The sequence below is a fragment of the Pleurodeles waltl genome, chromosome 3_1 (genome assembly GCF_031143425.1).
Source record: "Pleurodeles waltl isolate 20211129_DDA chromosome 3_1, aPleWal1.hap1.20221129, whole genome shotgun sequence".
Taxonomy (NCBI): Eukaryota; Metazoa; Chordata; class Amphibia; order Caudata; family Salamandridae; genus Pleurodeles; species Pleurodeles waltl.
The window spans coordinates 1722314840-1722342366 of record NC_090440.1 but is presented as its reverse complement, the minus strand read 5'-3'; the positions used below and the strand labels follow the sequence as shown (position 1 = coordinate 1722342366).

The 27527-nt window shown below is 43.3% G+C and overlaps 1 protein-coding gene across 1 annotated transcript in view; it reads right to left on the bottom strand.

Moving 5' to 3' along the window:
• Window positions 1-1310: 1310 nt before the first annotated feature.
• The window catches only part of ABCA12 (ATP binding cassette subfamily A member 12), a 507999-nt gene continuing 481782 nt past the window's right edge, over window positions 1311-27527 (bottom strand). The window contains exons 55-57 of the mRNA XM_069225635.1: window positions 27421-27526; window positions 16511-16648; window positions 1311-3160 (exon numbers count right to left, since the gene is read on the bottom strand). Coding sequence (XP_069081736.1) covers window positions 3074-3160; window positions 16511-16648; window positions 27421-27526 — 331 coding nt within the window. The 3' untranslated portion in view covers window positions 1311-3073. The remainder of the gene's footprint in view (window positions 3161-16510; window positions 16649-27420; window position 27527) is intronic.

Below are 27527 nucleotides of genomic sequence, written 5' to 3'. Positions count from 1 at the left end.
GCATTCCCCCTGCATTAATTTAGTTAGATGACCCGGGGAGGTGTTGGGGCCATGTGGCTCCCTCTGCATTGTATTTATTTAAAGCACCAGGGAGGTTGTGGTCCCTGGTGCTGTTGGGGGAGCCACACGCCCACCTCATTGTATTTGTTTAAAGCCCCAGTGAGGTGGTGGCCACCAGTAGGTATTTATAGTTAGGTCCATGTTTCCTTAGAAAAAGCATTTTTTTACTTGCCTATATCTTTGGCACCGTTTGACAAATCTGCATGAAATTTTCCAAAAAAGTGTGCCCATGATTCTTGTTCCACATGGGAAGTTTCGGGGTGATTTGTCAAACGGGATCGAGAAAAAGGGGGGTAAAAAAACATGTTTTCCACGTGAATTCCCATAGGAGTTTTGAACACAACTATAGCCTGAACCACTGGACGTAATTCCGCAAAATTTGTCAGAAAGCTAGCTTTCAGTATGTAGATTACGCTTTTGCATATTTGATGTAAATCCTTTCAGTAGTTTAAGAGATATTAGAGGGTAAACAAACTTGTACATCTATGGGCGGTAGGAAAAAACAATGAAAAGTAATGAAAAAGAGAACATCTATTTTGTACAGTGTCAGTTGCAGATTTTTTATTTATTTTGGTCCTCTGTCCCATAGTAGGCTGGATGGGACCCTGGAGAATGCTGACAATGCCTACACCCTGAATGGGAATTATCAGTTATTATTATTGATTATTCTATTAGCCTCTGACTTAAGGGTATTTAATATAGGGTCAAGACAACCGTCTCTGTGCCAGATTTCAGGAAAACCCATGCATATATGTGAGCTCGATTGAGGCAAATATATCGTTTGGATATGCTGAAAATCTTGACCTACATTTGATACTCTTTCTCTACCTACCCTCTTAGTATGAAATTGCCTAGACATCCTTGGCTCGACTGGTAGTGTTGGGGCTGCTACTTGGTGACAGCCGATGGACCTAGTGTGAACCCAGCAACCAATACCCCAAATTCCACAAGTCTTGAAAGACATTTTCAATGGTGTCTGGCTGTACCTCTCCTAGTTTTCCAGCTATTTTAAATTCGTTTGGATTTTACAATCTTCTAAAACCTGCCTCTGTCTGTTCATGAACTGTGGAGTCTATTCCTGTGTTTTAATTGTGGAGGCAAGTGCAATGTTTGCATCTTCTGATTGACATGGACAATTTTTGTCTTCCCGGCTCTAGTGATACATCTCGTGAACTTGCCTTTCATAAAATAGAGGCAAAGAAAGTGCACGATGAAGAGAATAAAACAATCATAACATTGGGCAGTGAATGTATTGTTGTGCCACAATTTATTTGCTTGAAAGGGATTGTAAACATTGAGGCCCTGAGTTTGAAGAAGTCAATTATAACACGCAAAGCTTTTTCAGAAACATTTACCCTTCTCTAAAATTCCTGTACATTGAAAAATAAATCTGAATTTTTAAGAAATCATAAACAATAAATAGTAAAATCCTTTGGAAGCTAAAAGAGCAGATTGGGGTGTGGAAGGGTCTCATCAAAGTGCTTTTCTAAGAGCTTGGGTCTTTACGGTTTGTTATTAATGAAAACGGTATTGGTGTGGTATGTTGGCACTCAGGGAACCTGTACCTGTATAATTGGCCCAATGAGCACAGGCCAAAATGCTAGGATGGACCACGATGAATAAACATACCATCTCATCTCTCTGAAGGAAATGGTGACCTACTGTTTTTGTATGCTAGGATTAAACTTTCCACACTGTCCAGTTTAGGTCACACAGATGGGAAATAGAAACTTCACTCTTTATTTTGATAATCGCAGCAGGGCCGTGGGCAGCCATGACTCCACTGGTGAGAAGTTGACTGCATTCTTTTGGATTTTTGTATCATATTCTTTAAAGCTGAGTGAATTTCAGTTGAGTTGTGTGCTTTGCTCTACAAAAAGTGAAAGGTAACAGGACGTTCTCCTAACTAGGGGCTGTCATTACAAGAAACTGGCACAGCACCGCTAAAAATAGTAGCGCTGTGCCAGTTTTTAAACGCAGGGATGCACCGTATTTACAAGAATACAGCACACCCCTGCGTTTCCCCCGTACTAAATTAAGCAGCCTGTGCCAACGCAGGCATCCTTGCACCACAGTGCAAGGGTGCCTGCATTGAGGTGCGTGATTGTTTACCCTCCTGCACATAAACAATCATCTATGGCATTTTTCTTCTTCTATGTGTGCTGCAAAAAGTTGCAAAAAGTGTCTCTGTGGTGGCTCTTAGGCCTTGTAAATCTGGTCCTAGGTTTTTATACACCCTCTCACAGCGTTGCCCAGTCAGAATAGCTTGGCAGTGCCCTTCACCTTGGGGAGCATATTACGTGCACAATTATATTGAAGCATTTGTTTATGCTAGTGAGCTGACGGTTGACATATCTACGTGATGAAAAGCATGGCTCAGTATACATTCACAAAAGGGAACTGATACAGATGCATTGTGTTTGTTCACATGGTTGCTTCAATACAATTCAAATAAAAAATAAATAATTAATTTATTGCAAATTCGAAAACATTAATGTACACAAATAATGCAATCCTGCATTTTCTAACAGGTGAAACTGATTGGGAGTAAGTTTGTACTTCAATGATCCTAACATCACATCGGCTTCGTTTCATATTGTACTGGTTTGAATCCCTTGTTTGCAATTTTTTGCTGATTTCCGTCTGTTTTTGCAAGCAACAGAGGTAAAACTTCTGTAATGCTCGGAAATGCTGTATAGTTGTTGCAATGATTGTTGTACAGCCTCTGAAAATTCACAGAGGCTTGGTTTCAGTCTCCACTTGGCTGTGTCTCTCACAGAGTTGAAGGACATCCGGCGTTTAAGAGGTTAAGAAATCAATGTAAACAACACATAATAACAAAAATATAATCTTGTTACCAAAAAGAAAACAAGACACCTTTTGGCTGCTTCTGACAGAGTAAAGCAGGCTGTTCATTTGGGCCGTTTTACTCTCTTTTTGTGTATAGTTACATTAGGTGGTGCTTTGAGTGAGGGCCCACACTTCTGTGGTCAATGGAAAGTTCACGCTCTTGTCAGGAGACAGTGACATTTGTGGATTCCTGGTTGCCGCTGTTAGAGTTTTCAGGTGTGACTTGAGCTTGCGCAAAATTGATGAATACCTAAAATATAGGAATAGAAAGAGAAATATATTAAAGAGAGGCTGCATGGCGAAATACGAATCTCTAAAAGGAATTGCTGATATCATTACAAATTACTATTCTTTGTTCCTCTGTGATTGGGCTTCTGGAGTCTACCAGAGCAGAGCATCAGTTGATACCAAGTTGCAAACATTTAGTTGGTTGCCCATCAGCCACAAGGCCACTAGCATTAAAGGGCCAGAAGGCCCTTTGTACCAGGGTTCCTTGCAACACTCTTTTAATATGTTCACAACTGCAATGCAAATACGCATTAGCAAAGGCAGTAGGTCTCCCCTATGCAAGAGCTATTGGCTTTGTTAATGTGTTTTAGCCATGTTGCACACAAGCGTGGGTGCTGTTCAGCATAGCTAAACGTTAGTGGTGTAGAGGAGAGTGGTATGGAGTGTGGTAGAGTGGGATGTCGACGAATGGAGTGGAGTAGAGTGGAGTGGCATAGAGTGTTCTGCATTTGAGTGGCATAGAATGAAGTCACGTAGAGTGGAGTACAGCAGAGTGGTGTCCAGTAGAGTGCACTAGTGTAGAGTGCATTGGTGTAGAGCGTTGCAAAGTATAGTGGCACAGAGTGATGTGGCATAGAGTGCATCTGCATAGAATTTAGCATTGTATAATACAGTGCCGTAGAATGCAGTAGTGTAGATTAGAGTGTTGCATAGTAGAGTGCGGTGGCGTAGAATGCAGTGGTGCAGAGTAGAGTAGAGTGGCATAGAGTAGAGTGGCGTAGAGTGCTGTGGTGTAGAGTATAGTAGAGTGCTTTGGCAGAGTGCAGCAGCATAGAGTGGTGTGATGCAGAGTAAAGCGCCATGGATTGCAGTAGCATAGAGTGCATTGGCATAGAGGGGTGTAGAGTTCATTGGCAGTGTTGCAGAGTAGACTGTTGTAGAGTGCAGTAGTGTAGAGTGGCGTAGAGTGCACTGGCATAGAGAGCATTGACATACAGTAGAATGGCCTGGAGTGCAGTGGCATACAGTGCAGAGGCATATAGTAGAGGGGTGCAGAGTGGAGTGCACTTGTGTAGAGTGGTGTGGTGTAGAGTAGAGTGACCTGGTATAGAGTACAAAGGCATAGAGTGTTGCAGAGTATAGTGGCATAGAGTGCAGTGGTGTAGAGTGCAGCTGCACAGAATTCAGCAGCTTACAAACAGCATTGTAGAATGCAGTGTCATAGATTAGTGCTGAGTAGAGTGGTACAGAGTTCAGTGGTGTAGAGTGCAGTGCTGCGGAGTAGAGTGTCGTAGAATGTAGTGCTGTAGAGTAGCATGGAGTGCCTTTGGGTGCAGTGGCATACAGTAGAGTGGCGTGGAGAGCAGTGGTGTAGGATACAGTGGTTTAGAGTACAGTGGTGTAGAGTGCAGTGGCATGGAGTGCAGTTGTGGAGAGTATATTATTTCAGAGTAGAGTGAAGTGGTACGGAGTAGAGTGCAGTAGAGTAGAGTGACGTACAGTGTTATGGTGTACAGTACAGTGGTGTAGAGTGTAGCTGCATAGAGTGCAGTAGTGCAGTGTAGATTAGAGTGGTGTACTGTGGATTGGCATAAAGTGCATTGTGCAGAGGTGAGTGGTACAGAGTAGGGTGCATTGACACAGAGTGTATTGGCATAAAGTGCAGAGTAATAGAGTGCAGTGTTGCTGAGTGCCATAGGGAGGTGTCGCTTAGAGTGAAGTTATGCAAAGTGGAGTGGTCTAGACTGGAGTGGTGTAGAGTCCAGTGGCGAATAGTACAGTGGTAGAGAATGCATTGGCATAGAGTGGAGTAGTGTAGAGTAGAAAGGTGTAAAGTGAAGTGGAAGGTGAACCACTTCTAGTTTAGCAGAGGACTCTCATCTCTACTTTCGGACAGAAGATATAACAACTGTGACTGGCTATGCAGAACATAATCCACTGGAATTCTCTCAAACAACCACCTACTGAGTAATAGGATAAACCCACCCTTCCATTTGTTGATGATGGGTGCGTGGAGGAAGCTATTGGGTTGCAGAAAAAGAAGGCCATCCAGAACACACCAAAGATGGTTGGAAGCAGGCATTTATGGGTAGATATTTACTGCAGCCTTGCAGCCCTGTCAGAGGGAGGCCCACAGTTTTCAGTGGGAAGTTGGCAGGATCAAGTAGAGACAGAATTGGTGGCCTGCCTGTTCTTTCTAGGGTGGCTGTGACGTGATGAAAGGGCCCCCTCGTCCCTCAGGTTAGATCACAGAGATGGACTGAAGCCCTCATTGTGGGGCTATGACCATTACATGAGAGGTCTCCCTCCTCCTGTGTCTGAGGGAGAGGAGCCCTTTCTATGGCACGAAGGAAAGATGGCTCTGTGATACTCCTAATCATTTTGGATATGTTACTACAAGTGATAAAGGTCCTGATTTAGATCTTGTGGAGGGGAATACTCCGTCACAAATGTGATGGATATCCTGTCTGCCGTATTACAATCCAATTATATCCTATGGAGATCATAATAAGATGGACAGGATATCCTTCACATTTGTGACGGAGTATTCCCTCTGCCAAGAACTAAATCGGGCCCAAAATGCTCTAATTACAGGTGTTCAGACAGCAGAAGGTAGCTCTAATAGGAAAATATAATACAAGCATTTATAGTCAGATAATTCTATTATTTAATACAAATATTACTACACTGCATACTGATTTGCTAAGTGCTAGTGCTTTAAGTGTAGATGTAACTATTATCCAATTTAATTGTACTGAATATGTTGATCTCCGAAGACTGAGTTTCCCATGCCATGATCTGAACTTGTGACACTGAGATCACTGCTGATGTGACTGTCCACACAGGTTCTTCCAATCTGTTACTCCTTGAGTGTCAGAAGCTTTATTCAGTAGTTACTCACTATTTAAATACCTTATAGTCTGCTACCTACAAGATGCAGAAATTATTTTAATCTGCTACCCATTGCTTATATGCAACAACGACAAGATGGATGGAAGGCTCAAATTTATCTCAGCCACTGGCAATCGCTCAGGCCGCATGTTGTTGCAGTTGATACCGTAAGTGTGATGGGTTTGCCGAGACATGGGTCCTGTGCTCCCTGCCCCATAGGACTCAAGCTACACCCTACTGACGAGCCCTGTGAAGAGGTAATCCTGTCTGAGTTTGCTTGTGGTCCTTGTGGAGGAGGACTCACTTTACAGTTTGGGATGGTCTGTTCCCATGAGGAGCAGGGTCAGTACTGATTTGCATAAGGCATGCATTTGTCTAGAGTGACCTGGAATATGGCCCAAATCTATTGGAGGTGGCTTAGATGAACTCAACATTTAATTCATCCCTTTTTTGCTGTAGTAGTTGGTGCCCTGTGTGCAACAGCTATGCCCACACATGGTTCCTGTGCTCACTGTGCCACAGGATACAAGCTACACCCTACTGACAAGCCCCAAGCAAAGGAACACTGATCTTGGGTTGCTTGTGATGCATTCGTGTGGTGGCTACACCTGGCAGCTTGGTAGGGACTGTTCCCTTGAGGAGCAGGGTTCGGACTGATTTGTTTAAGGCAGGTCTTTCTCTAGAATGACATGGTGGGTAAAAATGATGGTCTGGAATGCAATCCAGAGCTGATGCTAGTGACTGATATTAATTCAAGCATTCCGCCCATCACTGTGTTGCTGCAGCTGATGCACTAAGTGAGAAGGGTATGCTCAGGCAGTTGTCCGGTGTTCAATGTGTCATAGGACTCAAGTTACACCCTACTGATGAGCAAAATGGGTCTGGGATTGCTTGTAGTGTCTTCTTGTGGGTGCTTCAACTGGACAGAATGAGACAGAATGTTTCCTTGAAGAGCAGGGTCGGTACTGATTTGCATAAGGTGGGTCTTTGTCTATAGTGGCATGGTGGGTGAAAAACACTGGACTAGAATGCAGCCAAGACCTATTGCCAGGGACTGAATTTAATTTAAGACAGGCTGAGGGAGAACAGCTGTAAAGGCCCCTCCACACTCTGACCATCAGTAAACTCAGCTCGGCCTGGGATGCCTTGGAGATATCGAGCTATGGTCAGAGTCTCGGTGTTAAGCTACAAGGAGCGAAGAGTGAGAACAACCAGGCAGCAGAGGAGCAGCCTGAAAATTTGAGGGGCTCTGCTGGGTGCTATGTAGACCATGAGATGGGTGCAGGAAAGCAGGATCACCCGTGCTGTGTATCGGGTCAAGGCTTTGTCTGCCCTTCATGCCAATACTAATTCTGGGTGTACCCCTCATGCATCTTCCGGCTGGAAAGGCACAAAGAGAACAAACCGAGGTACCAAGATCAGGAGATGAGATATATTGGAGAGGACACTGTCTCATGGATAATAACAAGAAAGGAGTGTTGGCCAGCTGCTGCCCAGCAAAGGGAATTCTAAGTCTTGAGAGGCCCAATGACTCAAAGGCAAAGACTATACTAAGGCTGGAGAGGAGGAGAAGTGGTCAAAGGGGTGAGTCCTTGAAAAAACAGACCTCTAGAGGTGTAAGCCTGGTCTGCCACATCATTACCAGGTTGGGAAGGCTTCAAAAAGAACAACCAGAGACAGTAAAGCGAGAAGAGGGAGAGTCCCACTGGGAAGAAACCTGCCTAGAGATTGCATGGTTGCAGGGCCTAAAGATAACCAGGAAGGGACTTGGCCAGGGATGGGAGCACATATATAAACCTTAAACCCATTGTGTGGCCCGGGGCACACACGGGAAGGGCCCTATTAAGATCAGAGGAGAGGAGAAGCATCCACAGGGGTATGTCCTCAAACACTCTCCTAGGAACAGCAGACAATGTGGCTGGGCACTAAGGGTGACTATTCTGGGTGGGGTTGCACCCTTTGCCTGCCCCTCTCTCTTTGTCCTTCCAGTGGCAGTGACTAGGAAAGAGCTGGTGGTGGTTTGGCGGTGAGGCTTGGGGTCCACTGAGATGGGTACACCTGTACCGGAGGTGGAAATCGCCTGCACGACTAAAAGACCCATGCAAACTAAAGTTGAAGACAAAGAGGTTATTCAGTATCCTAAATAGTGCCCACAGATTGATTCCATAAACCAATATTACATCCAACTCCAGGATGAGGAAGGATATTGTCCACCTACAGTGAAAAGTAAACTAGGCAAATATGCTAGAATGGAGAGACAAGAGAGTAGAGACCGTCTGGCAGAGAACACCAGAGGTGGTGTTTCAATAGAGAAGACAGACTCAGATCCAACAACAGACAATATAGTGATCCTTCAAGCCATTAAGGGCACCAGCTCATTACTAGAAACTCGAATAGGGGAAGTGGTCATTGATGTGATACTCTTAAGACAAGGTTTACACAATGGGATGAACAGAGTCACTGTGGCTGAACAAAGGGTTTCTGACTTAGAAGAACCTCCACACAGTCACATCTCTCTCTTAAACGCCTAACAATGGCTACTAGCTGGTTTGAAGACTAGATAGAAAATGCAGGAGGCCACGCATGACAGAACAACCTTCACATAAATGGAATACAGGAACAGATGGGAGGTAACCAACCACAAAGATTCCTGGAGGAATGGCTGCATACCCTGCTTAAACCACAGAATCTATCCTTATACTTCATTACAGAAAGGGCTCACAAGGCCCTGATTCAGAAACACCATCTGGGACACATGCTCATTCAATCTTTGTCAAGTTTCTCAATCACTGGGATTGACACGCTCTCCTCAGAATGGCCAGATAGCATAAAAAGGTTTCCTTTGAGGACTCGCGAATTATGTTTTTTTTGGACTATACGACAGCGGTACAGCAAATAAGGCGCTCCTTCGAAGTTTTCAAAAGAAGAGAGCAATGAATATTTAAGACATGCTCTTTTTTCCCAGCTTGGCTAAAGGTGATCTTCAGCTCAAAAACTATATTCTTCGATACACTGGAAGATGCATGGGATTGGGTAAGCAAGAAACTGCAACTTTCCATTTTCAGGAATACAACTAGCCCACAAAAGATCTTAAAGACTATTTAAGCCATCCAGGATTCAACACACCTGGAACGTCATCATCAAACCCCATACTCACCCTAAAACCTAAAACTAACTGCCCTCCTTACCAGCCAAAATCCCTTGCCCACTCTAAACACCACTTACCACCCAATAACCCATACCTAAAAGACATTCTCATGCCTGAATTGCATAGTCATGCCAACGGGGAGATTACAACAGTACCAGAGGCAGAATACTTGGCCAGAAGCATCACTGACCATTCTCCTATAAAAATTGTATGGAGAGAAAAGGAGAACACAAGAAACGCACATGCAGACTAGATGCTTGGGATTTGAAAAACAAAGAAATAGGGCCCCATTATGACCCTGGCGGCCGGCAGTAAGCTGGCGGTAACACCGGCAACAGGCTGGCGGTGTTCCGCCAGCTATTATGACCGTGGCGCAATAGCCATAGCCATACCGCCGGCCCCTCCACTATACCGCCAGGCTTCTGCCTGGCAGTCATAATCCCCACAGCAGTGGTGCAAGCACCTCTGCCCTGGGGATAATGAGTCCCCGACCGCCAGCATGGCCACGGCAGTAAACACCGCCATGGAAAGGCTGGCGGTAACGGGGACTTGGGGCCCCCAGGCATAGCCCTGTCGCGCATTTCACTGCCCAAATTTCGGGCAGTGAAATGTGCGACGGGTGCTACTGCACCTGCTGCACATCAGCATTGCCACCGGCTCTATTACAAGCCGGCAGCAATGTTGATGTGACTGTTCCACTGGGTAAATACAGGTAGACCAAGGCACACAGAGAGGTAAGAGTTCATCAACGTTTCTGGGACGAAAGTATAGCCCAAGTATTGTGAGTCCAAAGGCGAGGAGTAAAGCGATGATTCCGGGTTGGTGTTTTGGAAAGTCTTTATTCACAGGTGTAGGTTTGTGTCGTCTTACAGGAAACAGCCAACACGTGTTTCGTCACACAAGTGACTTTATCAAGGCTGGGCCAGTCCGGCCAGGGGCAGAGGAAAACAGTAAGTTAAAGTAAAATACGGACGGTGGTCAGTCCTGGGTATGACCAATGCGAGTGTTCGATAATCCAGTGGTCGAGAAGAGGGTGACGTAAGGGCCCTGATAAGCCCGAATTCGTGACCCTGAATGTTAGTCCGGGAGCATCCAGTCCATCAAGCGAGGCGAGTCTGACTGTTCCACTGGGTAACACTGTTACCGTCCTCTGACCCAGCGGAAAAGTCATAATAAGGAGCCAGAAATGCCACCAGAACTGACGGTATCCTGGCGCCCGCGTCCTCAGCAGTCTTTGGAAAAGACGGCCGAGGTTGTAATGAGGGCCATAGTCTGGAAATGCTGGGTGGACTCCATGTTACACTTTACAGAAAACGTGTGCTCTGTTCATACCCATATGAGCCATTGGGAAGTATACAAAGTTGTTATTAGCACAAAATCTAATTGCACAAAACAATACATGCAAGGCCCTAGAGGAAGAGCTCTAGGTTTGGGAAGCATTATAGAGAAAGGATCACAAGATACGTTGCAAAATCATACAAAAAAATGCCGTTAGCCAAAACAGACTAGGATATAGTGCAGGTATTTGCGCAATACTAATAGGTGCTCTGTGCTGCAAGAAGAATTGTCACAGAGAGTGACATAGTGGATTTCCTGAGTGAGCAGCACATACTAATCTTAAGTGATGAAGACAGGGCAACCCTGGAGAATGACTTTTCTTCAGAGTTCTTGGAAACCCTGAGGCAAATGCAACTGGTTAGATCCGGGGTATAAACGGATTCTCAGCAGAAATGTACAAGAAGTTGTCTACTATCCAGGAAACTCACATGATAAATATGTTTAAAGAGTAAGCCAGGGCAATTGGTGCACTGGCTCCAGACTTATGCAATGAGATAATTGTAGTAATACACAAAAATGTAAGCCTAGAAATGAGTGTTTTCCTACAGGTCCATTTCACTCTTTAATACCGAAAACAAGATCTTGGTCAAAATCTTGAAGTGTGTTTTATGAAAGTTATTAGTTCCTGCCTACACAAGATCAAACAGAGTTTATACTGGGAAGGGCGACCAGAGTGAACCTTAGATTAACCAACTGGTTAGACAAAATGAGAAACATATAAGATCCACTAGCAATATCACTTAATGCCGAAAAGGTGTTTGATTCTATTGATAGGTCATACTTTCTTGAGACTCTGACAGCATTTGGGTTCAGCCTAAACGTCTGTAAGTGGGTAGCATTACTCTATGATGTGCCAATAACGACAGTAAAACTGATTGGTGCAGACATAATGGGATTCCCAGACATCATGGCAGAACGAGAAAATATCTCACTTTATGAGGAATGCGTTCAGCATTATCTTATGAATCCTCAGCTGTCCATCTTGGGAGCTTTGTCAATATTTCAGTGTTTTCACAAATATTGAGTTACAGGATTAACTGGTATAAATTGATACTGTATGCAGTGGGAACCTAGGAACACCTAGGAGACCTAGTACATAATGTCATGGTGTTGAGGGATGGCTTTAGATACCTGGACAACGAAATAACACAGAAAAGGGCACATTACTTCAACAGGAACATAGAGGTGGTCCTTCGAAAATTTCAGATTGATGTAGAGAGAATGGGGAAACTTCCATGGCCTTGATGGGAAAGTCCAGGATTTTATAGTTATCACAATTACCAAACTGCAGTATGTTCTGTAAAATACACCCTTAATTACTGTAGGACACTACTTTGAAAGGATTGGTAAAACAGTGCGTACATTTCTGTGTGGTGGAGGTACACCTAGGATAGCATTGAAACCCTGGTTCAGAATATAATGGAGGTATTGCATTCCTTACATCAAAGCGTACAGGTGGGCCACCCAACTCCAGATTGTCAATGAGCAGGGGGTTGTGGTTGGAGAGATTCAAAATGGAAGCCCATACATATGGCTATTATATATATAGTAGGAGTAACAGAAGAAAGTTACTGTAGCCTACTTGGGAAACCATTGACTCTTGGGACAGAGTCACAAAATATTTAGGCCCAGATTTATGAAAAAGTGGCTCATCAGCTTTGACGCACCACTTTTTCTGTGCCCCCCTACCGGCACCTAACAACACCATGGTTGTGTTGTATTTAACATACGGTGCACCATGGAGGTAGTTAGAACAATAGCGTCAACATTTTTTATGCTATTCTGACACACTGCTACACTAGCATCAAATATTTTGATGCTAGTGTAGCAAAGTGCAAGGGAGCCCACTGATTTCAATGGGTGCGTCAAAGCAGGCGTTAAAAATGACTGAAAAAATGGCGCAGTGAAATTTGTTACATTTCACTGCGCCATTTGTTCAGGCCTCATAGTGCGGGAAAACCCCCCTTGCATACATTATGCCTGGCGCAGGCATAATGTGGCGCAAGGATTTGCAAAGTGGCGCAAAGCAAGCATTGTGCCACATTGTAGTTTGGCACGGGGAAAATGCCACTGTAACACCACATTTGTGTCAAAATAATAACACAAATGTGGTGCAAGGTGGTGCTAGGGGCTTCTTAAATATGCCCCTTAGGCTTGTAAAGGAAATGAACCAAAGAGACTTCCTTGTGTAAAGGAAATATGCTAAATACAGTGCAGAAAAAGACATGCTTCCAAAATTGGGATGCAATAGGCATTTCTAGAATAGGAGACGTGGTTGACCTAGATGGGTTAAATATGTTTGGAAAACTACAGGAAGAGTATGCTATAAGGCATACCCAATGCACTGAGGCCAGAGGACATCGATCCAGGGGGAAGTGCTAGACAGTAGCACACTCAAGAGTAAACTACTTGTGGAAGGGATTCCCACCAAAGTGGTCTTGCAAATATACTGAACCACAGTCAAAAGTTAGCCATATACCCTATTTAAACTTCAGGAGACTTGAGAAAGTCATGGAAGACATGAACTGGGAGGATCCCCTGTTGCACCCAAGAAAAGTGGAAATAAAATCCAGACTGGGCTTAATCCAGCTAAAAGATCCTAGAAGGAGCATATCATCACAGAAGAGACTATTTAAAATGAGTAGGACTCAGACTCCCACATTTTTTAAATGTAATGGAAGGGGCCCTCACCTATTGGGGGCCCCAGATATGCTCAACTTGCCAAGAGTTCGGGTGGTGGGGTGCATTGTGCCCCTGTCACCCTCACCGCGCAGCACCTACTTGGTGGCGTCGGCCGCACGGGTCGGAAGCAGTTGAGTGCTTCCGGGGCGCGCGTGCTAATGATGCACGCAGTTCTCCCCCCTGTTAAAAGGGGGGAGTGGGCGATGAGCGGGCCTTTTTGAACGCCGCTCACCACCCGGTTACAGCGCTCCTCAGGACAAGGAGTGAGGAGCATTGAACGAAACCCCACACACTCCCCCACATGACATATACTTGTCCTTACTGCATTTTATTCTGTTCTGCTGTGACCTATTTGATCCTCGTAGTGTTTTTTCGAAGTTCTATTATGTTTTGTGGTAGTGCTAACATTTTCTCCCTACAGCATCGAAGTATCCAACATGAGGTATTTTGTCATATTTGTGTGGTTAGGATTGGCGGGGTGAGATCATGACTGGAGGGACAATTGGATGCCTTTTTCATTACTTCAACAGGACGGCAAGGTAATTTGACCATCCAGGGGGTGTTGGCGGGAAGGAAGAATGACAACAAGAAGGGCAGAGGTTGCGAGCAGTCTCTGGCATCTGGTTCCTAGGGCCAACCACCTGTGCATTTACAGGGACTTGAAGCTAGCACAGGCCCTGGGGGGTGGGAAGTGCACAAGAGTCTGTGGGTGGAAGTGGTGCCCGAGGTAGGTATCCTAGCAGGAAAGCCCCTTCCACATAGTTTACATGCAACCAGAAGGATTTTTTGGAAGAGGGGATGGAGCAAACCAATCCCATATGGAGATACTACCCCTGGGGCCTTAAAGTCGGAGGTTTGGGGACATACTAGGCAGTCATGATCTCATTTGCAGTCATTGATGTTTGATATTTGGGATGTGCAGGAACTGATTTGGCCAGTGGCAGGAATTTTGATGTATTAGCGAACTGTGTTAAGGCTAGGCATCTTGACAGTGTACATACAGTGTAAATAATGTGCGGTTACTGCGTAAAGTTTTGTTGACAAATTGCGTTTTTATTAAATAAAATACGTCAGGGAGTTAACGACTCCCAATTCCAATGAGTTGTCATTGTTAAAGGTGAAGTATTGCCATGCTGGATGTGACAAACTCTGAGAAGGGGGATAGGTATTAAGCAGGTTTTCCATGCAACAGGCTTCGGCGCTGCCCGTGCATATGCGGCTGAAGGTGAGTTCCTACGTGCGGTTTGGGAAGTTCTCCTTATTAGCAGGTATTGGAGAACTATCATCAGGGAGCCGGAAGAGATACTATAGCATACATACCATGCACACTGCACTTCGTCATAATGGGTATAACATGTAAAGTGGACCACACGCTATCCAAAATCATGTTCTTTGATTTGGGCTTTATACTACCCAAGAGAGACATTGCCACAGTGCGGGGAAGGCAGCAAGCCACAACCAAACAATTATAGTTAACAGGCATCAATATAAGCAGAAAAGCAGAAAGAGTGGTTTATGAAGAGAGGGGGTGCACAAGGAAATTTGAGAAAGCGTGAGGTGGCTGGAGAATACATTATGGAATGGCACGAGAGAAAAGGTCGTCATTAGACAGTAGCTCTGGTGTACAGAGGCAACCCACGGAAAGGACTGATTAAAGTGAAATGCGAGCAACTCAAGAAGTGGAGTCTTCCGAGGAGTTTAGGGGCTAAAGAGGGGTGAGATTTTTTATAATGTATTTTCTTGTTGGGGGATAACATTGCTCATTGTGTTAAGTTGGAAAAAAGGATAAATAAAGTTCTTTAAAAAGTCATCATTGTTGGGATTTAAACTTCCTGCCTTCAGATCAATGCAAAATCTGCAGCGAGCATTATTAACTCACTATACTACCTTGCCAGCATGTCTTTTTTAAACTTGACAACCAATTGTCAACAATTTGCTTGCAATCTGCTATCTGTTGTCCACTATGCTATTTCAGTTTGCTACATCTTGTCCAAGGATGTAGCCATCTAATGCCAAGAAACTACGGCCCAGATTTTGGAAGGCCTAGTGCCTCCTTGTGCCACATTAGCATACTTATTAACGATGCTAATGTGGCTCAACGAGGCTAAATTCTCTGCGCCAGATTTACAAATGCAGTGTGCCACTTTGTAACCCCTTGCGCCACAATATGCCTGCGTCAGGCATAATGTATGCAAGGGGGGCATTCCCCCATTAAGGGGACTGCAAAAATGGCTCTGTGGAATCCACGAGATTCCACAACACCATTTTTAGAGGCTATTTTTAATGCCTGCACAGACCAGGCGTTAAAAAGGGGCACACCATTACTCTTAATGGGGGATTAGCGGCAACATTTTTGGTGCTAATCCTGAAATGTACAACAATAGCGACAAAAAGTATGACACTATTGTCCCTAACCTGTGCCATGGTTTGCAGTATGTTATATACGGTGCACACATGGTGGTGTTGGGGGGATTCTAAGGAGCACAAGAAAAGTGGCACTGAATATAATGTAGTGCCACTTTTCTTAAATTTGAGCCTAGGCGTCTAACTGTGCTCCTCTGCTGGGCATTTTGCAAGGTTTTTACCAGTACTATTACAAGATATACAACAGCAGTGAGACTGGATTTGTACATAACAGTATGTACCCACAGGCAATCACAACTGCCACGAGGAGGCACTGGATCCGAGTCCACCAGAGCACTGGTTTCAGGGTCCTACTTTTCACTTTTGAATTTTGAATTCAGAATACATCAACAGATTGTAGGATTGAAAGAAAATGGCGAAATAATAGAATAGTGGAACAGGAGTACATGTTAAGGTATTTGGAAAAGTAAAATAAAAGATTACATGGAGCGAGCATGATGAAAAGAAACGGTAGGGAAAAAATGATGAAGAGGGATTGAGGAGGGAAACAACGGGAGATGATGTGTGCTAAGGCAATCAGATTGTTAGATAAATGAACGATGGTGTGAAGGGGAAACATGTGTTCCAGAGAACTCCATAGGCAGTGTGCTTTGAGGAAAAATACTAATTGTGGTCCCTAAAGAGGTCCAACATTCTGCGCTTGGTACACATGCTGCTAACTTCATAACAGTCTTAACACAATTAATCTGGCACTATCGGGGCGATGTCACCTTCTTCATATATTTATCGTTGGAAGCCCTACATAATGCAAGATTTTCCTTACAGATTAATAATACTTCCTCTTGCATCAACAGCCAGTTGTTTTTTTAAGTCTTTTGGAAAGAAAGCTCTCTGTGGTGAGTGAAGAAAAGGCTTTTCGAGTTAATCTTTCTCTTTTGTCCTCCTTACCTCATCCAGCGTTGTCTGGCTAACTGAGAAGTGTCTGATGTTGAACGCCGCCTTGTTGGTTTCCAGTAGATCGAAAATATTAGCCACTCCTCCTGCCGAGACAGGCACGTGGTACTCCACCATGGTGAAGTGATGATCCTGTGGAGAGAAAGAGTTGCGGTCAGTGTGTCAATTACAGCCTTACCAGACAGATCTCATTTGCGTATGGATATGCTCGAAGCCCGGGTCTAACCTGGTGAGCAGCATCAGGGATGGGGCTCTTCGGAGCCTACTGCACCAGCTACTTCAGACATAGTTACTGAGACCGAGTCTGAATGTTATGTACTGCCTAACCCATGGTGAGGGCATTTTCTTTGCTTTCATTAGGGCCCATACCAAACTTGCTAAGCCCCTACTAACACAGACATGACGCTAGGAGTCTCTGGTCTCTCCTGCTTAGCCTGGCCTGAAAGTTCTGTTGCTCATTGCTGAAGATAAGTGTTTGGATGGCGTTCACACTGTGGCCAGGGCCAGGTCTCCTCCTTGAGCCGTTTCATAACCTGTGTCAAAGTCAACTGACTTGGAATTAGCCTTATACAGCCTAAGCAGCAGCCTTCCGATTCCAGTATTCAGACCCTCTGGTACCAAATTACAAAGCTCATTCGTATGTGAACTACCCTTTTCGGAACCTTTGGAATTCTCAAGGGTTGCTTTTGCCCTGTAAAAGGATATACTTGCAAAAAGATTTGGTGTGAGTAAATCTATTCGCCAGGTAGGAGTGCCATTCCAGGGCTTACACACACATTTGTGGGTATTTGCTAGTTGCTTCTTGAGACCTCTGACCTTGATAAGGGTCACACATTTGACATTTGCTTTACAGATAGAAAGGGGATTGGAATATCCCAAAAACTAGTGGGTGTGGAGGGAAAGGGTTTTCTCCCCAAGAGACAGTTTACCTGTGCAGTTTAGTTTCGTAAAATAAAATCCATTACAAAATGCGACGGCTCTCCCTTTGCGCAATTGTACATTATGTACAACTGCACTTGAGAGGGTTTCCATTTTGCCATTGGTCCAGGATGTGAATGTAAAGCATTAATACAAATACAGTCATGCCAGGTTTAAACCTCTGGTTGTAGATTTTCCCATTTAAGCGCCCTCTCTTTGGGTGAGAAGTGGGAGTGTGGGCAACAGACAGACAGTAAACGTGGAGGGCTGGGGACTTTTGAATGAGAGCGTATTTAAGTTGGGTAGTTGTCTACCCTGGTAAATCTGATGCAACACAAATAGTGTTATCTCCAGTTTCACTCCTATGTGTCACTACTTTATACGTTTTATGGTATATTGTTTTTTAACGAGAATAGTGTTCATTCCCCCATCGCCAGGAGGTACAATTTAAAGCTGTGCTCTGCAGCCTTGGGCACAATGGCGATAACCATTTGAGGTTTGTCGCTCTTTCGTGCGAATCTGGCGCTTAGAGCGTCTTGACATAAACCAGAGAGCCACACACTGTTTTTGTGAGCTCCCCTCAATGTATTTTGATAATTTATGGGACTGCCAGCGTGAACTGGCAACTCAGCCTCTATACAAGGAGCCTCACCAAGAGCATGAAGAAAGCTCCCTTACTTAATGCCCTTGTATTCGCTCCCTTACCTTTTACCCTTCTATTACCCTCTGTCTGTTTTTTGTCACCTACTTCAAAGCAGCACAACTAAACTCTACTTTGATTTCACAACCGTTTTCACAACTCTGTCCTTTTTTGCTAAAAAAGTGTTTATTTTTTATTTCTCCATTGCACTCCTTGTGATCTGGCTGCAGGCAGCAATGTAATCAATACTTCTGTACTTGTCTTGGGCTTTATGTTCGATCGTGATTGCATGGATTTTTATCTGTTTTACTTTGCTGCTACTGATCCAGTAGTTTTGCTCCCTATTTTTAGGTCAGGCCTACAGCTCTAAAACACCTATTGTCAGTTTACAAAAAATGTACAGTGGGCTTAAAGCCAACTCATTGCTTACCACGGGTTGGCTTTATTTTCACTCTAATTTTCTAGCTTTGTATTCTATGGCTTGCCTTGTCCAACTTGTGTGTGTCCCTCACCTGGAGCATATCGCTTTTACTTGTGTCCTTCCACTGCTCATTTTTAGAGAACTTATTTTTTATTTTTGCTTATGCACACCATGAAAATGCACGTTTTGCAGTTGTCTACCTTCTGTGCTTCTCTCCTACCAAAATGTGTTGCTCTCTTTCTCCTGTGCATTTCTCTCTTCCATGCTGTGTGCTGCTCTCACCCGTGTGCTTCTCCCCTTGCCCCTGTGTCATTCTCTTCCTGGTGTATATGTTCGCCCCACCCTCCTTGTTTCTTAATTCCTTGTTGCTTCTTTTCCCTTACTCCCTCCCCCACTACTCCGTTCTGGTCTTTCTTTTTTATTGTATTTTCTTTTGAGTGGGCCAGGCTGCAAATTGCTGTTGGCCCTTTCACTTTAAAAATAAAAGCATATTCATACTTTTCATTTCCATGTCCAATCCATCAAAGGTCAGTAAATTTTTTTAAAACGAAGCCCCTGTCACACATGCATCATGTCCGAATCGCCATGCCTTTTTAAATATTTTGTTCATTCTGTATAGCATTGGTAATACAAATGCTGAACAGTATAAACAAAAGACTTTGGCAGAGCCAATATGTCTCAAAGGCAAGACCGACTGGCTTTGCCAATGCCTGTTGTTTTTTTACAGCCTGTGGAGCATTTAAATTTCAACCTTGCTTTTGATTTCGTGAGTGTATTCTTCCACTGCTGACGTCAGGATAGTATTTTATCTATTTTTTTCATTGTCATTTGTGATTTAGCACTCCATTGAGTGCATGTCCTGTTCCTGTGTCTATTGCTTTTGTTCTCTCTCTCCCTCCCTCACTCTTTACCTTAAATACACCATCTCTCTCCCTCACCCAACAGCACATCTTTACCTTAACTACAGCACTGAGCACAGCTCTGGCTTGGTGTCACATGTTCCTCTCTTTCTCCCTTCCTCGCCTCTCCTCTCTCCCACCTTTCTCTCACTCCTGCGCTGTACTTCTCCCACTACCCACCACTCTCCAGGCATTCATTACTATTGGTTTTGCGAATGCCAGGTGCCTTGAAAAATTGTTCTGACACAGGCAAAGACAACAGTGGCGGCAGGCATTCTTTGAAGTTGTGATTTTTATACTTCTAATGTTAGCACCACATTGTGTGATACAAAGTGTTGTGATTTAAAGCAGTGCCTATTTTTAAAATGTATTGATTGATTCTTCAAGTTGATCTCCATGATGTGTGACATAGCACATCATTACACGATGCTGCAGCCATTGTACAAGTGTGTTTTTTATTCTTCCAAAATGGATTCCACCTTATGTAATGCAACATGGCGGCCAACTTGGAAGTGCATTCTTTAAACTTCCATGATAGCAGCCATGCTGCGAGATGTAATGTGGCATGATAATCTGTCTGCATCATAGAAGTATACAAAATACACTTTCAAGATGGTCAGATACCATTATTGGCTTTGCTAATGCTGTTTCAATTTGAGAAGCCAACTGACAAACAAGAAGCACTGGCAAACTGAGACAATATGGCTTTGCCAACGCTTGCTACTCTTTGAAGTTCATTGTTTTGCTTGTACTCTTGATGAGCTGCAAGTCATCAAAACTATATAATCTAATATAAACTATATTTGACCTAACCCTCTCCTTCACATCTTCCTCCCAAGCATGCCATAACATTTCCACTCTTTTTGGTGACAGTAGACTTCTGGTCAAAACTTGAATGTCCTCTCCATTCTTACTCTTACTTTCTCTTATCCTTTTCCCCTTCCACCCTCTTTGCTTCTTCCCACATCATTCCCACATTAATTTCTTGAAAACCAGGAAGTTCCTCAAAAAGTTTTCCTTCCACAAGTCTTTTGTCGAAAGACCAATGCTGGCAGTGGATCAACATGTTTTTGTTACAGGCTCTTGATCTCCTGGACAAAGAACGATTTCTATGTTTTGTATATACGCATACAGGGGACGACCTCGGGCCGGATTGAAACATGGGATATCAGTCAGGGACGGCATGAGAAGGCTGAGGAGAAGGTCTAGAATTTGTCAGAAAGCTCTATTTTGTTTTCTTCTTTGCTGAGAGTTCCCACCTTTGTTACGTAACAATAACACTAAAAAATATTGAAATCCAAACTACCCATCTGTTGTTGACTATGAAAAGCACTTTGACATAACGTTCGAACAAGCAGCCCAGTAAAATTCAAAATTGTATAGAAAAACGTATTTTAACTGTTCATATACTATTAGGCTATTGTGCTAAAATATATAAAAATAATGAAAATATTATTGAACTTAAAAACAATAATGATTTTTTGTCACCTGATTTGTTTTTGTTGAGTTGTCAAGGAAGTCTTGTGTAAACTGATGCAAGAGTAATAAGATTAGGCTTATATTGCCATAGTATAAGAGGAGGATTAGGGTGTGGGACTTATAGAAAAGTAAAGGAAATAAAAGAAAAGATGGTTCAAAGGACAAACAATAAATAAAAAGGGTTGTGACAGGGAGCTGCATAGTGTGGTGATAGTGAAACAGATGTTTATACTCTGCTAAGAGAAACAGAACAGAGACAAAAAAACAACTGAAAATAATCCCACCGTCACCAAATAAAAACAATACTGATGGATAAACTCTGAGGTAAAGTGATTCAGATGTTTTCTGCACTGATATTTTCCCATAGAATGTAATATTGCTAATTTTTTATTTCAACTGCTTTTGTCCTTAATTGTAGCCTTGTTTTTCTAGTTCTTTGTTGTAACTCTATAATAGCCAAATCTTAGAATTAATCTGGAGTTTTATTTTCTATAGAAATAAAAACATTCTGTCAATGCCCTTTTGGAAAATGTGTCCCTAGAAAATATTATTAGGAGAGTCACAACATGCCAAACTCTGTTACCAACAGCAACTCTAAACTTCAACTTAATAACACAACATTTAGCCTAAAAAGCAGGTGCAGGAATAAGTAAGGTGTAGTGCTGGAATGAGTTGTGGTAAACTGTGCTGTCGCCAGTAAAACACTGGACCAAGAATGCTAGTGATAGAGATCAAATTTAACTAATACATTAGTGGCACAGAAGTTAGCCTACAGTGACTTATTAATCTTCATGTAAAGGCCTAGCAGAGAACTTAACACGAAATGCAAAATGTGCACACTTGAAATATGATGGACAATGTGGCCTCCATTCGTATTTGACATGGCGTTTCGTCATAAAAAGATGTTGTGCACATATAATTGAGTGAGCTACTGACATGTATTAATATGAAAATTATTACTAAATGAATATAAGAAATGAAATATATTATGATCATGAATTAATAGTATTTATATTGATTTAACTGAATTTATTAACGTGTGTTACAAGCTAAATGCACGTCTAAATTGTGTTCTAATATGTTGTAAATAATGTTTGCAATTAAATATTTGATTTAAATTATAAGGTGCACAATAGAATGTATGTGTATTGATTGTAATATTGTGTATTTAGGCTTTCGTAGCTAAACTAGGCCTAAAGATTCATTTTTGCAGCATTAGATGAAAATTACATGTTCCCACTGACCTGAATTAATTCATAGGTTGGTGACGTGTTAGCGAATGACCTATTGCATTAAAAACCAAGAACATGTTTCGATGTCAACAAATGCAACAGTTTTTGTTCTAGCTTTCAAACAAGACAGAAAGCCTTATTAATGTTGTGACTTGGTTAAATCATCCTGTGTACTTTGAGAAAGGATTCTAAAGTTGCAGTTACTAAATAAGTTTCATATTTTGGTGGAACTGTATGAATTCATCGAGATGACCACACATTTTCCCTGAGAAAATCCGGAATAGTTGCAAACTTGATTGTGTCAGTTGTTACCATTGGATGATAGTTATTGTTCACAAGATGAGACACCCGGAAGACCAATCAGAAACTCATGTTCATTTCTAGTTAGGGAGGGACTTTTGAAAGTTTCAGTTAGTCTAGTGCTGTCTGTTGGAGTCTCTTAAGGGCTGTCGAAGCCTGAGAGTTCTTCTTGGGTGTTTAATACTGTCACCTCATGTCCTTCTCTAAGTCTTCTGCTATAGGTAGTCTTTATATTATGAGTTTACTTTTAGTCCTATATGTCCCACTTGTTTATGCTGTTCAGTACTAATATGCCCAATCAATTCTGAACTGCTGACCTGCCCTATGTGCAGCCCGTGTTCTGCACTGTTCTGATGCTGCTGTCTACTGATGCTGCAAAACGGTGCGTTCCTGTCTGCTGCCCAGTGAGGAGAGGTATAATTCATAATGTGGTTTCTTGTTTACTTTTCTGATTAGATCATTACACCAGTATATTTTATAGTGAGTTACCCTAGTTAGATGATTTTTCCAAATTATGTTTGCCTTTTCTTTTCTTTTGTCCTCATGTGTTAGTCCGGTCCAATGCATGCAAGTCCAAATTCGAATTAGAGATAAGGCTGGCCCAGCTCGAAACTGATTGTTACTAACTGAATTTTGATGATTTGCTAATGTCACCATTATCTGCTTTGAAATCTGAATTTAATGTGCATATTATAGTTTTGTTAATTTGTGTTTTTATTTTGGAGTGCTTAACAATATTAATGATAAGCAGTCTTAGGGGGTCATTCTGACCCCCGCGGGCGGCGGGAGCCGCCCGCCTGGAGGGAGCCGCCATATGGCCGCCATTCTGGCTTTCCTGCTGGGCTGGCGGGCGACCGCCAGAAGGCCGCCCGCCAGCCCAGCGGGAAACCCCTCCCCACGAGGAAGCCGGCTCCGAATGGAGCCGGCGGAGTGGGTATGTGCGACGGGTGCAGTGGCACCCGTCGCGTATTTCAGTGTCTGCAAAGCAGACACTGAAATACAAAGTGGGGCCCTCTTACGGGGGCCCCTGCAGTGCCCATGCCATTGGCATGGGCACTGCAGGGGCCCCCAGGGGCCCCACAACGCCCCATACCGCCATCCTGTTCCTGGCGGGCGACCCGCCAGGGGCAGGATGGCGGTATGGGGTGTCAGAATCCCCATGGCGGCGCAGCAAGCTGCGCCACCATGGAGGATTCTGCAGGACAGCAGAAAACCGGCGGGAGACCGCCGGTTTTCCTGTTCTGACCGCGGCTGATCCGCCGCGGTCAGAATGTCCTGAGGAGCACTGCCAGCCTGTTGGCGGTGCTCCCGCATCCCCGGCCCCGGCGGTCCTTGACCGCCGGGGTCGGAATGACCCCCTTAATCTCTTTAGACGTTTTGGTCAGCGTATGGTTTTCATGCTTGTTTATAGTTTAGCCTTGTGCACCATTTAGTTTACATTGGCTATGTGGTTGTAATAAAGCTTTGAAAATGTATTCAGTTTGGAGTTTTGTTTTATGGTTTAATTGGCCATGGTGTTTAAAAGTGTTTATGTATCTCATGTTGTTGGTTTAAATTGAATGAATCCAATTACCACACTCCTCACGGAGTCCACAGATCCGGTCGACTTCTACAAGGTGGGATAAGGTATGGTGTCTCACCAGAGTGCTTGCGTCTTATGGTCCTGAGGCGGAAAGAAAACCTCAGCGGGCGCGCCACCACCAGGAATGTGGGAGATGGAGATTAGTGAAGCTGTCAAACCTCTGTTAATATTCTGAACAGGAAGATCATTGAGCAGCCAGGCAGACTCTGTTCAGTTCAGTGGATTCTAGAACACAAGGATCCCCACTGGATATCATGATTAAAGTATCTTTTGTTTCCAGGAGCTTATTGTGTGAAAGTTGGTGTGGGATAGTAATCTAGCAGCATAACTCAATTGGTTGAGCCCTGACTGCACGAACTTTGTGTACCACGAGTTTGAGTACCAGCAGGGTTTACTCAGCCTTTCATCTTTTCAGGTAAATATATTGTATACTAGATTTGAGAAGCTCACTATCACCTGGGAGGGTATCCTATTACTAAGTTATTTAGTAAAATACACAGTATTTAAGTACCAAGAGGCAACTTCATAAGTCCACCTTCCACCATTTCTGACCATGCCATAAGTACATCAATTGCGGTCCTTTTTCCCTTCCTTTTGTCTGTCTTCAGTGTAAAGCAAACCGCTGATGCAGCAGTGAGCAGTGATCAAATGAAATATTTCTTTCTGGGGGATGTAAGGCAGAGTGTTTTAGTGTCACTAATTTGTGGGGTTAGAAATCTGTAAGGACTGCAAGTAGTAAAACGGCAAGCCCTAAATTATCAATGACAATCGAAGAGCCCAGCCAGCTCATCGAAAGACAAGGCAGCTGGAGAATAAATAGCTCACTAACTGAGGTTTATGGGAGATCCATGTACAAGGCGAGACAATTCCAAGCCTATCATTTGCAAATCACTTTGGGAAATGACAGAAAACCTGCTACATCATTCCAGTCTTACTGCCATATGTAGTTAACAAGTCTCTGTGTGGCTTCTGGATATGAACAAGGACTGAGAGTTCCACAGCAATACAGTGATTTTCAAAGCCTCGTGTTAAACTGTTAATCTGGATCCCTAACAATGTTTGTGATGTGATCCACTGGAAAGCAGCTGAAGGAGAAGAAAAATATGTGGAAAACGTACATCAACGCCAGCCTTCTACATCAACAGAAAGCAGCATGAAGAGAGAAAATGGCGGCTGGTGTTTTGTCCATAGTCCACCTTTGAAGGACGAATGTTCTTAGATCTTTTTCTCAACTTTTCCTTATCTGGACTGACCATCTCTTGCTTGAAAACAACAAACTGCGGTTTGGTAGGCATTGTCTTGTTTTGTACTCTCAAGATCCCACTACAGTCAGTGCATTTTAATGGAAATGTGTTGGGAAGGTTGGGGGCTGAATGTCAAAACGTCTGTGATTCAGAATGGAGAGCAAAGGTTGGGGACCAGCCAGATTACGGCCAAAGACTTTGCAGGTCCTCTTGGAGCTGCCAATGATAGGGAAGGGGGTTGACAGGGTGGGCCAGGCAATCTTTGCTTTCTGCCAATTTCTTCTCATCTAGGTAATGTAATTGATGAGCCTGCCCAAGTGTACATGACAGGCCCATGCCTTGCAGCCTTGCACTGCCTTCATGGGGGTGAGAAGCACGCAAAAAGGTACAGAGGCCCATTGGGACGGGAACAAGAGACGAGTTTATGGGCTAATTTCATAAATATGCTTTTTTATGGATTTAAGAATTATTTTAGCGTATCACCACAATTTACTGCATTCTCTTATAAAGAAACATAGAAATAATTAAAGTTTGCTATTTGATTGCTCCTTCGGTGGTTTGATGTGCTATAAATGGCCATATTTCAGTTAGAGTCGGAGTTGCATCCCGTATGGTGCTGGACTTCCTTACAATCAAAGGCCTGTTTCAAGTCAAGGACAAGTGAACACTTGACAATATTTTCGCAAACGTAGGGATCAATGGCTGTTAAGTAGCTGTGCATAAGGATTGTGCCTAAATTGCTGTAATGCCACAAAGATTTTTCGACATCATTCAGTCGACTGAAAAAGATTAATCATGTGACATTTAGTGATTTTCACGACCTGGAGGGATATTTTTTAAAAGTTAATTGGGTTGCGAAGTGCTTTTTCGAAGTCATCAATGTTTGTCATGAGCCAGAGAACAGTTCAACGTGAGACGGTTGCCTTTCACGTGGTTTATGTACACTGTATGAGTGAAGGTTTTTTTTGTCACTGATAAACAAACGGAATGTGTTGTACAACATACAGGCGGTACTTAATTTGTAAAAATATACGTGCCAATGCTAAATTATTCCACCGCACCCGCATCTACTACAGCTCCTTCCACCGACGACCCGTGTGGCATCTTGGACTATTGCAGGGAAGCCCATGCTGTAGGAATGACGTCGAAGTACACTTTACTGACGTGCTATGCTCAAAATACGGCTGAGAGCACCACCATGATTCGGACTCTCATAAACTCTGGTGTTTGAAAATGGGTGCTGGTGCTGTGCACCGGAAATACCGACACAAATTAAGCACTGCATCCAAGAGGAAATCATGAACTTTATGACTATTTATAATATTTCAGAGGAAACATAATGCTCAGCGAGAGGACATTCTGTGCCTTTTACTGCATTTGCTATTTAATCTCTTGAGGAAAATAACACAAACATCACCGACCGATTTGAAGTGTTTTAACGAATACATGATTAAATGTAAGAATGAATAAACCTGTATATCACAGCTTTGTGAATACAAATTGCCCTAAAGGCAATGTATTCTGTATTGGAGTAGTGGGTGCACAAAAACACAAAAATAGTGAGGTTTTTCCTCTTTTTCTGACGGCAATGTGATTGATCTCAGAGTGGTGGTTCAGAAGTTGGCCTGGGTGAAATGTCCTTTGCAAAATTACGAAATGTCCTAAATATTATGTGAACTCACTCAAAATTTCAGTCTGGCAATTTGTGCTATTTTTTTTTAACAAAATGCGTCCTCGCATCCATTTTTGGTGTAAGTGTGTATTTTGTGATAAAAAAAAAAAAAAAAAAAAAAAAAAAAAAGAAAATCGCACGTGCTGCAAACATAGCAGCATGCATTCCCCTTCATTCACATTGTTCCTGCGCTCTTGTGATAGAATTTTAAACTGAACTACATCTCAATTGTGTGATATGGTCTAATGGTGAAATCTCGGCATTTCGCATAAGAAGCGTGATGCCAAATGTCGGAAATGATGTTATTTCGCTGGCGAAAGCAACATTTTGCGTAGCCTTTTGAGATGCACTAGACAGCCTAACCAGCTCGCTTCACATCAGATTACTTGTAAAATGTCCCGTGTGCCTTTCAGTCTCAGCAGAGAGTGATTCAACGCAAACTGCACAACCCTCCCCAATGACTTGTGACGATTACCCGACTTTAAAGCCCATGTTTCATCTCTGTTCTGACACCCACCTTCAGGTATGTGTTGGGAAAGTGCCCACGCATCAGCTGGGTCAGTGCTTCAACATCCACCGAGCTGTCCCTCAAGTGCATCTTCACAGTGAATCCGCTTCCAAACC